The sequence below is a fragment of the Ctenocephalides felis genome, unplaced genomic scaffold (assembly GCF_003426905.1).
Source record: "Ctenocephalides felis isolate EL2017-DRISC unplaced genomic scaffold, ASM342690v1 CF-g0.4_SCAFFOLD_03571, whole genome shotgun sequence".
Taxonomy (NCBI): domain Eukaryota; kingdom Metazoa; phylum Arthropoda; class Insecta; order Siphonaptera; family Pulicidae; genus Ctenocephalides; species Ctenocephalides felis.
This window is the reverse complement of record NW_020539725.1, coordinates 62,810,601-62,826,424: the sequence shown is the minus strand read 5'-3', so window position 1 is coordinate 62,826,424 and position 15,824 is coordinate 62,810,601. Positions and strand designations below refer to the sequence as shown.

The window sequence follows — 15,824 nt, the reverse complement described above, 5'->3', positions numbered from 1 at the left end:
GAGCTCAAATGATTCCAAATTGATAAAAAACCATTCTCTCAAAGTTTAAGCTCTTAATATTAACTTTTAGACAGTGCGCAATTCAATCAAAGTTTTGTATGGAAATAGCATGAAAAATTTTTCAAACATTTTGCAGAGCGTCGAATTTTCGATAAAAAATGACACGAATTTTCACTTCTAATTCATTTGTCGCTAAATTATACCTAAAAAAATTTTTTTTTTAATTTTCAATTTTTTTTCCATGGTATTTCCATACGAAGTTTGATTGAATTGCACACTATCTAAAAGTTGATTTTAAGAGCTAAAACTCTCAGATAATTGTTTTTTATCAATTTGGAACCATTTGAGCCCCTGGGACCAAGGAAATTCGAAAATGACCATGTTAAGGACCACCCTAATATATATATATATATATATATATATATATTAATTGTTATCCGTAATGTATAATAATAATATTTTTAAGTCCTCTTGGAACTAAACTGTGGGTTAATATTTAAAAAATAAATAAATAAATAAAAATAAATATCGAAAATAATTCAGGTTTTAATTTTAATCATGTCTAAAGTTCTAAAACTCACTTATATCCTTTAAATAGATAATTTTAACTTTGCAATTCAGTTTATATAATTCTTATAAATATTAAGACAGCGTTACAGTATTCATAATAATCTATTTGAAAACATTCTGTATTTCTCGAACATTTCGTTACAGTACGGGAAGTTCCAGCAATTTGCCTTAAGGCACGATGCCATACACCCCACGAGTTAGTAATTTATTTAAACGCATCATAATTCAAATTATAATTTCAATTTTCGCTCCATTACATCCCTGTCAAGCGCAACGAAAACTCCAAGCTAAACCAACTTCACGCCGTTGTGACATCTGTCAAATTTTTAAGGTTATGTCGTGCGCGAATTACAAAAACAACACTACCAGTATTTCCAAACAAACTAACGCACACAAACCATGTAAAAACATTATTAAAATGAACAAATCCTAATCAATAAATAGTTAATAAATAAATATCTATTACTATTACTATGCCGTTCGGTATAAAATCCATTTGCGTCCAATGCGACAAATCCGAGAGCATCTTTTGGCACAACATAGAATGCGGAAAACTTTGCAACGAATGCCACGAAAATGGAAACAATATTAAAACGGAGTCTTCGGCAGAAGACAATGGCGGTGGTGGTAATAGTAATGGTAATGGTGATGGTCAGTCGAAGGCAGGAACTGATAGTGAATCGAGGAGTGCTAGGAAGACTACAAGGGCTGCTCGATACAAGAACAGGTTGAATAACATTGCTTTGAAACAGTCTACGAAAGGAAAGGGTAGACGGTTCATATTGAAGGGGAAGCCGATGAAGGCTCCTTCTTCGGTTGCCACTGTCGTTACGAGTGATTTTCTTTATTATAAGGTAAAGGATAATAGATACATGGTAATAGGTATTTACTTATATATAAATGTCTCTCTCTCTCTCTCTATATATATATATATATATTAGCTGACCCGGCACACGTTTTGCTAAGTAAGGTATATTTTAAACAATTTCTAGCGAATCAAAAAATTAATACTTTAAGTGCATAAGGATGTGTTGTTTGAATGCTATATACAATGAGGTATTATAAAAAACAATAAACCCCATCAGTTTGTCTATATTTTGTCAACTGGAACTTTTATACACTTTCTATACAAAACATGGTATAATCCAATCCAAGTCTTTTTGAGTCTTTCGACTTATTGATTACATTTCAAGTTTTTCAGATTCTTTTTCGATTCTGGATTTTGTGTATAATTATAAATAATACTACTGAGCTTATACAAAATTTTCAAATTTCTGCGAGTTGAGATAGAAAATGTATTCAGTATTTCTTCTTTGACTTGATTTGAAAAGTTTCAAGTAGCATTCGATGAATTAAAATAAATTTAATAAAAAGTATATACGTAGAGCAAGGCGAGGCACAAAGGTCCAATTTGACTTTGAGCATATATTAATTATATTGTGAAAACCATAACAATTATATCCCAATAAATAACACATTTCAAACGAACAATTATCTGACTACATTCAGTAAAACTTTCAGTTACTTCATCATTGTAGAAATGTGCTTTTTTGATGTCTTTCAAAAATTTGTTACAAGTGCTTTTTAACCTATAGGCGGTGCAACGGCCAGGTGGCAAATAGGTTTAATGTCTTATTTTAATTTTAAAGGTATTTTGGAAATAAATTACATTTTTAACTAATGCTAAAAAACTACCAACTATCTACATATATATTATTAAATTATTATTAATAAATTTTATATAGTTTTTCCTTGTTTGATTGCTGAATGACACACATTAAGTGTCGAAACGTATAATAAAGAATTTTTCTATTTTAACCTTTTCTTAATTTAAACTTAGATTTATTTGCGGACTACCTTAAAGTTAATATTAAGAACTAAAACTTTCAGAAAATTGTTTTTTATCAATTTGAAAACATTTGAGCCCTTGGGAGTAAAGAAATTCGAAAATATCCATATTAAGGACCACCCTAATTTATATATGTATATATATATATATATATATATATATATATATATATGTTTCATCCTCGCGACATTTGTCCAGAAACAATCTTCATTAGGTTTGAACAAATAATATACTTAAGAAAAATAGAAATTTGTGGATTTTTATAAAATATATGAAATTGTGAAATAGAGGACATTATATAAAATATAACAATATAATAAAAACAAATATAAATGAGTAGATTATATAACGAAATATTAGAATGATATCTATAGAAAGTTTTTTAAAAAAGGGTATTGAAGAAAAACAGCGTTATTTACTTACATGATTCATTAATAATTTTGTTTATTTTGTTAAAATCCACAAACCTAATTTTAAACATTATGGCCTTTGCCAAAAACTAATCACCACTTCTTCTCCCTATGAATATGAATCGAATGTTTTTTGAATCATATAAATCGGTTGATCCGTTCTCCTGAAAACGTCGACGAAATATTGTATCCGCACATACAAACATTCAATTACATACACATCCATTTTTTCTAAGATGTGCCAAAATGTTCAGATACCGTTAAAGCGTAAAAGAGGGTATCCATTGATCACGTGATCGATTTTTTAAGGATTTTTGGATCCTTGGTGATAGTCAAAATTACCACCCCTCCCGTACCAAACATCACGTGTATATTTAGTTACTTGATAGAGGACATTATATAAAATATAACAATATAATTAAATATTGTAAAATTTTTGAATTTTATTTGAAAATGCTTGTTTTTTTAAAATAAAATTCAGGTAAAGAATAAAAACACGTGATATCTTATTATACCACTCCCTTCGCCTAAAATCTTCACGAAATTAATGGACGCCATCGAATATTTCATTTTCAACCTTCTATTCCTTTTTCAGGGAAGCTACTACCAAGTAGGCGACATAGTGTCCCTCCGAGACATCGACGGAGACTACTACTACGCCCAAATCCGCGGCCTGATGATGGACCAGTACTGCGAAAAATCTGCAGTCATCACATGGTTATTACCGACTCAAGCGAGTCCGCCGCCCGAAGAGGGATTCGATCCCGCCACCTACATACTAGGTAACTAATATAATAGATACTATCTATCACCAACAACTCCTCCTATATATATATATATATATATATATATATATTTATATATATATACATATATATTTATATATATATATATATATATATATATATATATATATATTATATATATATATATATATATATATATATATATATATATATTATATATATGATAGTTTTGTCGACGTTGATACATATTTGTAATATTTTTGCAGCCCAACCGTCGAATTAAAAAAAAGATTAAATAACAAAATTATTTATTCCATTAAACGTTTCGACACTTGATGTGTGTCATCATTCAGTAATCAAACCAGGAAAAACAACAGAAAAAATTGATTATGATGCAAAATTGATTGAACACTAAATTTGTGTAAAATAATAAAATACTATTATATTAACAAACGAGAAATTGAAGGAGCACATATCGCCCTCCTATATTTTATGTTATTGATAGCATTACATTGTGGACACTGATCAAGGTTACAACGCAGTGTAGTCACACACGTGTAATGAAGGAGTAGGAGAGCAGTCCAACCTGTAAACAGTATCACTAACCCTATCAGCGGGAGTTTTTGATTTAAGAGAAGAAAAAAGGCAACTGAAAGTGTTGTCAAAAGTGAAAACCAAAAGAAAATCTTCAGCGACAAATAACTTTTTTAAAAAATAAGAGAAATTACTTAAGAAAGGTAAACAAATAACACCTTTATATTTATCTAAAGAGGAAGAATTGGATTTTGAAAAAGAATTGTTATGATAATAAGAACTGTTTTAATTGTGTTGTAAAAACTCTAATCTATTTTTAATGACGTTATTAACTAAATTTGAAGGATAAGAATTATTATTCAAAACAAAACGAACTGAAGATAGGTTTTTTTCCCCAAAAATCCCTATCACTTAACAAAATGGCCCTATCTATTAAGGAAACTGAATGACAACTGAAATTTTTATAGAACTTAAATCAAAAACTCCCGCTGATAGGGTTAGTGATTCTGTTTACAGGTTGTTCTGCAATGATTGCTATAGTTGTTACATTGGTGAAAGTTCCCAATATATATACAATAGGGCTTACAATTACTTAATACAATACTTGTTTATCTATGCAATAGGGTTAATCAACATATATATATATATATATATATTTCTAGAAACCCAAATTAATTCAAAACGATGCTTTCTAAACATATGATAAACCTGAACCACACTTTTAACATGTCAAATCCTTCCATCCTTTACATTGAAAAAAATGTGACCTTAGAAAGATAGTTGAGTCTTTACTTATATCCCTTAATACTTCTTGTGTAAACAAACGTAATTCCTCTAATCTCTTACATGACAGTTACAAAGTAATCATTAATTTCATGAAAAGTAAATCTATACAGTTTTAGAATCTTTTGTTCGTTATATTTCTTTTCTGTTTCTCTTTCCCCTTTCGTTTCTCACTTTTGTAACCTTGATCAGTGTCCACAATGCACCGCTATCAATAACATTAAATATAGGAGGGCAATATGTGCTCCTTCAGTTTCTCGTTGTTAATATAATAGTATATTATTATTTTACACAAATTTAGTGTTCAATCAATTTTACATCATAATTATTTTTTTCTGTTGTTTTTTCCTGGTTTGGTATGTATAATTTCCTCCTCTTTTTATATATTTATATTTATCATCACTTGTGTATTTATGTTATATGTTTTTTTAGATTACTGAATGATGGCACACATCAAGTGTCGAAACGTTTAATGGAATAAATAATTTTGTTATTTAATCTTCTTTTAATTTGACGGTTGGGCTGCAAAAATATTACAAATATATGTATATATATATATATATATATATATATATATATATATATATATATAATAGATACTATCTATCACCAACAACTCCTCCTGCTTATAACAATGATCTATTCCTAGGTCCCGAGGAAGATCTACCGCGAAAACTGAGTTGCATGGAGTTTATTGTGCACGCACCATCGGACTACTACAAGGCAAACACTCCTTATCCTGGTGTGGATAATGGTAAGGCTGATCATTATAGGAACAAGGAATTTATCTGGACGTCCCTGGGACGATATGAAAGGACAAAGACGAGCAGCGGCGATATAATTGATGTAGATGATGAATAAAATAAATGACAACGCTTTTTGTAATGATTTTTTTTTAAATGGCATGATATAATGTTTGTAAGTGGAGATTTATGAAGTTTATCAATTTGTAATACAACTAGAATGATGATTTAATAAAATATTTTTATATTATTTAGTGAAGAGTATAATTATTCTTTGCATAACAGACCAATGTTATGGCAAGGCAACTTGCATACATTATGCTACTGAATATTGTCAATATGTTATGTATTTGCTGTGCATTTAGGCGTTTTACACATAAACTGCAACGCCACTCGTATGTTATGAAGCTGAGTTAGAAAGACCCTGGTATCTAGGATAGTTCTTTTGTCATTTGTGCGGTTTCTAAGTTATGCTATCTATCTGATAATGCCAAGACAAAACGTCGTTGTTAAAACAATATCAACAAAAAGTGAAGACACTAGGAAAATTGAGTCCCTTTTTAATTTGATTTTAGTTTTGCTCGTCAGTAGAGTCCCTTTTTGCTTTAATTTTATAAGAATTTGCTCGTCACTCGTTCACTTTTTAGTGTAAAATTTAATTTGCTCGTCAGTAGAGTCCTTTTTATGCTATCTCATTTTTTTCTTCTTTCACATTTATAATAATTTGCTCGTCAGTAGAGTCCCTTGTTATTATTTCAGACTGAAATTTAATTTGCTCGTCAGTAGTCCTTTTTTTCTTTGGTCGACAAGCAGTTTGCTCGTCAGTAGAGTCCCTTTTTTATTTTCTTATCTTTACTACTATACTTTCTTCTCCGTCTTCTGTTCATGAAATGATTTGTTCGTCAGTAGGGTCCTTGGTAAATTTTTTGGGTTTAAAATTTAAATTGCTTGTCAGTAGAGTTCCTTTTTCCGCATTCTTTATTTTTAATTTTAAATTTGCTTGTCAGTAGAGTTCCTTCAATTTTCAATTTCAATTTGATTATTCGAGAGAAATACGCCTGATTGCACAGCAACCACATTTAGAATATTTTTGTATGGAAAGTTCTTCATAACATAGCCTTGCCATAATATTGATCTGTCCCTAAGTTAGATTTATAAGCTTTGAATCAAAAGTTCGTTACCAGCCTCTTGGAACAGCTTGATATCGAGCAGTAATGACATCGACCCCCGTTGTCACATTTTTTAAAATTTTGGGACCAATTTTGTTTTAATTTGAATTTTTAATAATGCAAAATTGAAAAATACACACAACTCTAAACCAATTTTAAAATAGTCCTTTCTTTAATCAAATTATCTTAGGGGGTGGTTTGACCAAAAATATCACGTTGGGGAGTGAGGGTTATAGAAAGATATCACGCGTATTTATTTTTTTAACTTGATTTTAAATTAAGAAAAATCAAAAACTTTACAATTTTTTCTCGTAACTAAAAATACACGTGAAATTGGTTGGGGAATGGGGTTAATTTTGAATATCACCACATATCATCAAAGGGAAAATGAGAGTCGAAAAATCCTTAAAAAATCGATCACGTGATTAATGCACGCCCCCCCCCCCCACACACACACAGTAAATAGTCTATGTACAGCAATTTTCACAAAAAAAAAATTAGACAACTGAAGATAAAACTGCTCTTGAAAGGGAGAGGGCAAGACAATTTTTCCAGAATTTTTATGTATGACACAGCATAATTGTAAGATGAATATTAGCTCAAAAATGAATAAATTAATTCAAAAGCATGATAATAATATAACAAAACCTTGACTATCCAAATCTATCAATTCAATTTAAACAAAATCATTTTCAGATTAGACTGACACTTGCAATGACTATCATATGTAATATGTCCCGTGTATATTTAGCATGCTTTGCAGTGGGTAAACCATACATATAATTTGTGTCAGTTGCCTCTTTCACCACACATTTTCAAATTCATAATCAGTTAATTATTTTTTAAATTAAAGTTTTTCTAGAAAGATGATTGAACGTTTGCCGGTCCAGCTAGTGTATATTTATATATATATATATATATATATATATGTATGAAATGCAATGAAAATATAGATGAGAAATATGTTTGTTTTACAAAAAGCTATTTTTTATACTAAAAATTGCACAGAAAATTTTTAGGGCTAAATAACATTTGCCGGGCCAGCTAGTATATATATATCTAATATATAAAATTCTTCTGTAATGGCGTAAGAAAGGATAATCCGCCTCCTAAACGATTATTCGGATTTTCATAAATCTTCCTAAAATTTGTTAAGGGATTTTTTTTAGGATTTTTTGATTTATAGAAATATAGTTAGATTAATAGTCATTAATAGAGTTAGTCTATGTAAAAAATGTATTTACTAAAAGAAACCTGATGATGGAATGTATCTAGTTCCGAAACGTCGTAATTAAACATCTACAAAAAACAAATTGTTTTTTCATTTATTGGATTTATTGCTGGGAAAAGAAACATATATATATATATATATAAATATATATATATATATATACGTGTATGTATATATATATACTAGCTGCCCCGCCAAACAAATTTAAACTATTCATCTATTACTAAACACAAAAAATTAATGTTTTGTAATAAATATATATATATTTTATAAATTTGTAATAAACGATAGTATACAATGGTTATAAATACATCATCATCTTCATCATCATCATAGTCGTAGTAGTCATGCATAATAATATTAACATTATATATAATATAGATATTAATAACAAAAAGAAAAAAAAGAAAAATTCGTCATAATTTTGCACCTTTGTAAAGCGCTTTACCGATTCTCTCTCTCGACCTGATTATTTAATAAAAACACATTTATTAAATAATAATAATAATAATATTTATGTATATTATTAGGGTGGTCCTTAATATGGATTTTATCGAACTTCTTTGCTCCCAAGGCCTCAAAAGCTTCCAAAGTAATAAAAGAAAATCTTATAAAAGTTTTAGCTCTCAATATTGACATTTTTAGATAGTCCGCAATTTGATTAAAAGTTTTGTTAGTTTATTATTAAGTAAATTCTTGCGCCATCTGTGATAGCAGACTTGTAATTTTGATGGCAATTTATTACCGATATTTTGAGTATCTACATCACCAATTAAATAAATATTTTGATGCTAAATTAATCCTTAATAAATGTTTTGTTATGGATTTAATTAAAGGTCAAGTGATTATAAATATTTTTAAGCGTCGTAATATTTGAGTTCACAAATGCTATCACAGATGGCGCAAGAATATATGGTAATGAATAAACGAAACTTTTAATTTAATTGCGGACTATCTAAATGTTAATATTAAGAGCTAAAACTTTTAGAGGTTTTTTTTAAAATAATTTGGAAGCGTTTGAGCCCTTGGGAGCAAAGAAATTCGAAAGGATCCATATTAAGGACCACCCTAATTATATATATATATATATATATATATATATATATATATATATATCGATCTTCAGGACATCTTTCAAGAAACATGACCTTTGAAACATGATTCTTTTTGATGTTATCATATTTCTGTACATTATTTTTTTCAACAATTTTATTAATTTAAAAATCCATCTCCTTCTTCTTTTCTTAAACATATTCTTTGTTTAAATCTTATCAAGATCATGTTTCTTGACAGATGTCCTAAAGATGGAACGTACCTAGTTCCGAAACGTCGACACTAAATAGATAAAGAAATAGTTTATTATTAAAAAAATCTTGTTTTTTTTTACTTTTTGGATTCCTTGTTCGAAGCTCTACAAAATATTCACAAATCCAAGACTCTACCACTTAATATATATATATATATATATATATATATATATACATATGTGTATTTTTTTATAAGTTATACGTTTTGGCTAAATCCTAGCCTAAATATGTATCTAATTATTTTTGTACCAAATAAACTTACTTCCGAATAATTATATTATTAAATAAACTAATTTAAATTTTTGGCTTTCAAATTAATCATTAGCGAGTCCTAAAATCAAATGAATTTAATTTAAATGAAAATTTGGTGTAACAAATACTTGAAGTAAATAATTGAACGCAATGAACCAATTTTATTTTAAAATGGTTAGTTAAAGGGGTGGTATTGTAGTTTAGGAATTTAAGAAAATAGCATTTTTTATATTTTTATAAACCGATTTTGGCGCATAGCAGACCAATGTTATGGCAAGGCTATTATTTTCATACTAAATTAACAAAAGCCATGCGGTTTGCTATGCAGTCAGGCGTATTTCTCAGATTCTCAGATAGAAAACATAACGTAGAAACTGCACAAATGTCAAAACAACTATGTTAGATAACAATGCATTTCTGACCCAGCTTCATAACATAAGAGTAACGTTTCAGTTTACGCGTAAAACGCCTGAATGCACAGCAAATCCATGGTTATTTTGACAGTATTCAGTACGATTCAGAAGCATAATGTATGCAAGTTGGAGCGTATCATGGCCTTGCCATAACATTGGTCTATTTTACGGCAAAATCGGCCCTTAAAAATGTATCAAAGAATAAAAATTTACCAAAATTTCTAAAAAAAACACTATTTTGTATGTCACACATATATGACTGACATAGCTTTATATTAAAACTTTTCTTCTACTGACTTACATGCCATGGTATTATTAACGTGTTAAATACTGATATGATATCTTTTATATTAAACTTCCTAATAATATATATTTTTTTCAAGTCCAATTGTTAATTTTTTTATAAATTACATTTAGGTTTGTCATGCGTGCAAAATTTTGTAGAAAAACTTTTAGGTTAAAGCTAGATCATAGATTATAATGTTAGTTGAATGTTTCGATTGGAATTGTTAATTGATTTATAAAGATAATACATATATAGTGACTAAATATATGATTATATTAATTTACTTAAATTCCAATAATGTAATATATATATATATATATATATATATATTTAATAGACAAGTCCCGATTTTTTGTAAATAAAAAACAATTTGTTTTTTGAAGATAAACATCTTAATTACGAAGTTTCGGAACTAGATACGTTCCGTCTCCAATATAGATCAATATTGCATGTAAATAATTTTTGCTACTCCATTTTATTTTTTATTTTCCTATCATTTTTATATTCTTTATTTTTATTTTTTTTATATACCTTTCTTTACTTTTATTTGGTACATAATCCATTCCTTTATATTAAAAAACTCTTTTACTTAATATTCTGTATTCTTCGTCATTAATAGAGTTAGTCTATATAAAAAAAATGTTTTTGGCAGAAGAAACCTGATGATGGAACGTATCTAGTTCCGAAACGTCGTAATTAAACATCTACAAAAAACAAATTGTTTTTTATTTACAAAAATCCAGGACTTGTCTATTAAATATATATATATATATATATATATATATATATATAAATATATATATATAAATAATAAAGGTTGTTATTATTATATATATATCAATTACCAATTTAAATTAATAAATGGTGAGCATGTTATTTGTTCATTGTACTAAAACCATATTCTAAGCAAGACTAATTTCAATACTATATATTCAGCACTAACTATAATATTTATCTATATATTAAATACCGAGAGAAATATTTCAAATCTCTCTTCTAGTCAGTTATGCCCTTCCTATCATAATAATTAACTAATTATTATAATTTCTTATCTTAATGATTCTTATTTATAAATCTCTTACTCTTCTGCCAACTGGTAATGTTGTCTTCGAAGCGAGGCCAGTCTCAGCCTTTCCACGGCCAAAGATTGTTCGAGCTCTATCAATCGAACTTGAGACTCCATTTCTAATTTTTTGGCCTGGTGTAGACTTAAACCGGACACATCCAAATCCTCTGCGGGGGTAAACAATATATTAGAAATGGTAAAAAACAAAAAACGCAGCAAGTTGTATGTTTGGTAAAGGACAGTAAAAAAAATTACAGCAAGGATTATATATGTTTGAGGTTATGTACAAATAGTTTGTTTTGCGCTTAAAATATTGCGCAATAGTAAGTTTATTTATGTTTTAAAGATATATAGGTGTTCTACATCTAAATTATCTTGTTATATTATATTATATATAATGATATATGAAAATGTTTGTGTAAACTACTGTATCATGTAATATATATGATATCTGTTCTAGTATGTATTTTTACCTAAGTTTTATTTAATAAGTAGTTTTTAAATCGTTTTTAACAATCACAACACTCCCTAAAAGCACATTTAACACCTTTCACTACATTTTATTTAAAAAACAGCAAATAAATAGTTATTTTATGTCAAATGGCGCAACTAGTGTTGCCGCCATATGCAAAACCGTCCAGGAACAATTTTTGTGTTCGATCTGAAGTGAGACTAGTTTTACAAATGGCGGTAATTTCAAATTTTAAAATTGAAAAAGTGCTTTAAGAAGTAATTAAATTTAAATAGCGTTAACAAAAACGTAATGAAACGTATCCTATATATAATTATATCTCATCTATTTTATATATATATATATATATATATATATATATATATAGAGTATCTTATATATTTCTCTAATTATCATAAGAAATTAGTATAAATGAAGAATTATACATTTTTCATTGGCAACTAAATAAGTATGGCTTTCAACCTTAATAGATGGTTTCAATAGAATTTTTAGATTTGCTGACGTCCAAATGTAAAATACCTTTTGTTATTAGATAGTAGACAGTTTACATGCCCACAAGTAAATTGTTTCATCAGCGTTCATCAAAATATGCAAAATCAACTCAAAATTTTACCATATTTGACTTTTTAATTCCAAATTTTGTTCTGTTTTTCTCACTTTTCTTAACAATTATTACTTTTACTATTGCAATTTCTTTATGGAGTTTTTATAAGTTAAAAATTATATTTCTTTATTATACGAAACTAAATATATAGACTAGTGGTGTATGGCATCATGCCTTGAGGCAAATTGCTGGAACTTCCCGTACCGTAACGAAATGTTCAAAGAATATTAAATGTTTTCAAATAGATTTTTATAAATATTGTAACTTATATATGTTTACAAAAAAGTAAATTAACAAAACTGAATCAATCAAATTTAAAATTGAAGGACATTGTATAATATTTATAAGAATTATATAAACAGAATTGCAAAGTTAAAATTATATATTTGAAGTATATAAGTGAGCTTTAGAACTTTACCTAGAAAAAAATTAAAATTCAAATTATTCAAAAAGAAATTTTTTTTCGGATTATTTTTCCCTAAAATTAATTGTTTCGTCAACACAAGCAGAAAGTTTTTTAAATCATTCAAATCGGATGCTTAGTTCTCTCAAAAACTGCAATTTTTTGCACATATAGATAAGTATCTCCAAAACGACTGGACCTGCCTTTGCCAAAAACTAATCACTACTTCTTCCCGCCATTACGAATTTAATATATTTCAAATAATTCAAATCGGATACTCTCAAAAACTCGATTTCTATTTTCTGCACTGTTTGATCCGTATCTCCGTAACGGCTAGACCTTCCTTTGCCAAAAACTAATCACCACTTCTCCCCGTCATTACGAATTTAATGTTTTTTAAATCATTCTAATCGGATGCTCCGTTCTCTCAAAAACTCGATTTGTATTTTCTGCACTAGAAAAAATGTATGTGTGTGTGTGTGTGCGCGCGCGCGTGTAGTGTATATGTATGTGCGGATACAAGTTTTCGTCAACGATTTTGAAAACACGGTTCATCCGATTTGAATGATTTAAAAAACATTCGATTCCCATTGATAGGGAGATGTGCTGAATAGTTTTTGGCAAAGACAGATCCAGCCGTTTCGGAGATACGGAGGAAAGAGTATCAAAAATTGTATTTCAGATTTTGAAAGAACGGAGTGTCCGATTTGAATGATTCAAAAAATATATTATTTCTATTGACGAATTGAAGAACTGAGGAGATTTTTGGGATGGCTGGTCCAGCGGTTTTGGAGATCCAATGAAAAAAGTGACAAATAATGTAATTTTGAGGTCAAAAATGATCATTAGACATATGCACATCAAATTATCAGATATTTTATAGAGATTTTAACAATAAGTATAAATTTCGTTGACATTCCTATGGGTTCCGTACCAATGTTTATCCGAAATACAGCGACGCGGTGCCCCCGCGCTTCGATATTTCGTTTCGCAAATAGAAATTCAAAAAATTACCCACGCTAAGCGCAGTCTAAGCGCCAATCTGGTACAAATGTTTAGCCAAGTGCCGTTTAGACTGTGACTATATGAGTGCACTTTTTCAATTTTGTGTAAATTAGGCAACTATTTTTTTTTTTAATTGAATTCGAAATGAAATGGCGATCGTTAATGTTCTGGAGATAAATTACTTTTTAATTTACATTTGATTTACAAATATAATGAAAGTTACAGTATTTGTAATAATATATTTGAAAACGTTTAAAATTTCTCGAATATTTCATTACGGTACGGGAAGTTCCAGCAATTTGCCTTAAGGCACAATGCCATACACCACTAGTTAATTCTAAAGTGAAAAAACTCACAAAAATTTATGACAAAGCCTCTAAACTGTAAACATCCTTTGTCCAAAATTCGTTCTATCTTTTCCACATTTCTTATTACCACTTATCACTTACTATTACAATTTCTACTCACGTGCTGTTTCCACCATATGCGTACAACTCTTAACGGCTGCCACAACAGCCCCCGTGGCCTGTCCGACTCCCATACTAGCATGCTTGAGAGCCTGCAGTCTCACGCTTCCTCTTTGGGCTTTGACTCTGCTCGCAACCACCAGGCGGACACTGCAAGCCGCAATCTCTTGAGCAGCCACCATCAGGGCTTCGAACTTGCCACTACCTTGGAGGGACTCGTCTGCTGCAGAACTAGTAAAGGACAGATTAAGGTAATTGAAAATGGTCTAACTCAGGTAATTTATTATACTTACACCTCTTGATGGCAGTATGTTTTCAATAGCTCTTTTCATACTTATATAAGTTAATTGAAACAAATACATATATATGCAAACAATATTAAATTATGATAGTATAATGATATTCCCAGAATAGGTGTATACAATTTGTATCTTTATGTAAAAATCAATGTATGTATTTAAGTCAAATAAAGCAAATTTTCAAATTAAAAATTATACTTACACCAATAATTTGGCTCCGAGAGCAACAGCCTTAGCAGCTGATATAAGTCCTTCGGTCCACTGATGATTACGCTTGTAGAACTCCTTAGCAGTTGCTGTGCCCTTTATTAACAAGTGAAAACAATGTTGTATGTACATTAAGGTAGTCCTTAATATGGACGTTTTCGAATTTCTTTGAGCTCCCAAGGGCTTAAACGCTTCCAAATTAATAAATAAAAATCCTCTAAAAATTTTAGCTCTTAATATTAACATTTAGATAGTCCGCAATTCAATTAAAGTTTCGTGTACTTATTAACTTCCCGTGTGTCCTTAAAAAAAATAGATGTGTGTGTTGTGTGTATGTGCGGATACAAATTTTCATTTTGAATGATTCATTTACCATTCGATTCCTATTGATGAGGTAACGTGCTGATTAGTTTTTGTCAAAGGTAGGTCCAGCCGTTACGGAGATACAGAGCAAAGAGTGCAGAAAATAGAAATCGAGTTTTTGAGAGAACGGAGCGTGCGATTTGAATGATCCAAAAAACATTCAATTTGTAATGATGGGGAGAAGTGGTGATTAGTTTTTGGCAAAGGCAGGTCCAGCTGTTTCGGAGGTACAGAGCTAAATGTGCAAAAAATGGCTGTTTTTGAGATAAATAAGCATCCGATTTGATTGACTCAAAAAACATTCTGCTTGTATTTACAAAAAAATTGCTTTTGGGAAAAGAATCTCTTCATTTTTTTTTTCAAAAATTTTTTTTTATTTGTATATCGAAAATAACTAAGATTTTAATTATAATTCTGGCTAAAGTTCTAAATTTCGTTACGGTACGGTAAGTTCCAGCAATTTGCCTTAAGGCACGATGCCATACACCACTAGTTTATTTGGTGATTTTGACACTCAAATTGTCAGTAATAAATTGCCATCAAAATTACAAGCCTGCTATCACAGATGGCGCAAGAATTGTCAATAATAAATATACAAAACTTTTAATTGAAATGCGAACTGTCTAAATGTTAATATTAACAGCT

General features: G+C 29.2%; 2 protein-coding genes across 2 annotated transcripts in view; one reads left to right on the top strand and one right to left on the bottom strand.

The window, feature by feature from the left end:
• Window positions 1–879: 879 nt before the first annotated feature.
• Window positions 880–5,792, top strand: LOC113385096 (GATA zinc finger domain-containing protein 1). The gene is made up of 3 exons (XM_026622904.1): window positions 880–1,424; window positions 3,425–3,611; window positions 5,542–5,792. The coding sequence occupies exons 1-3, from the start codon at window positions 1,044–1,046 to the stop codon at window positions 5,751–5,753; spliced, it is 780 nt and encodes a 259-aa protein (XP_026478689.1). The 5' UTR covers window positions 880–1,043; the 3' UTR covers window positions 5,754–5,792.
• Window positions 5,793–11,178: 5,386 nt separating this feature from the next.
• The window catches only part of LOC113386460 (huntingtin-interacting protein 1-like), a 54,688-nt gene continuing 50,042 nt past the window's right edge, over window positions 11,179–15,824 (bottom strand). The window contains exons 21-23 of the mRNA XM_026624241.1: window positions 14,812–14,912; window positions 14,312–14,541; window positions 11,179–11,526 (exon numbers count right to left, since the gene is read on the bottom strand). Of these exons, the coding sequence (XP_026480026.1) occupies window positions 11,372–11,526; window positions 14,312–14,541; window positions 14,812–14,912 (486 nt within the window). The 3' untranslated portion in view covers window positions 11,179–11,371. The remainder of the gene's footprint in view (window positions 11,527–14,311; window positions 14,542–14,811; window positions 14,913–15,824) is intronic.

Coding starts and splice junctions, on each gene's coding strand:
- LOC113385096 (XM_026622904.1), top strand. CDS start 1,044: ATGCCGTTCGGTATAAAATCCATTTGCGTCCAATGCGACAAATCCGAG. Junction 1,425..3,424: donor GTGATTTTCTTTATTATAAG/GTAAAGGATAAT, acceptor TTCCTTTTTCAG/GGAAGCTACTACCAAGTAGG. Junction 3,612..5,541: donor TCCCGCCACCTACATACTAG/GTAACTAATATA, acceptor ATCTATTCCTAG/GTCCCGAGGAAGATCTACCG.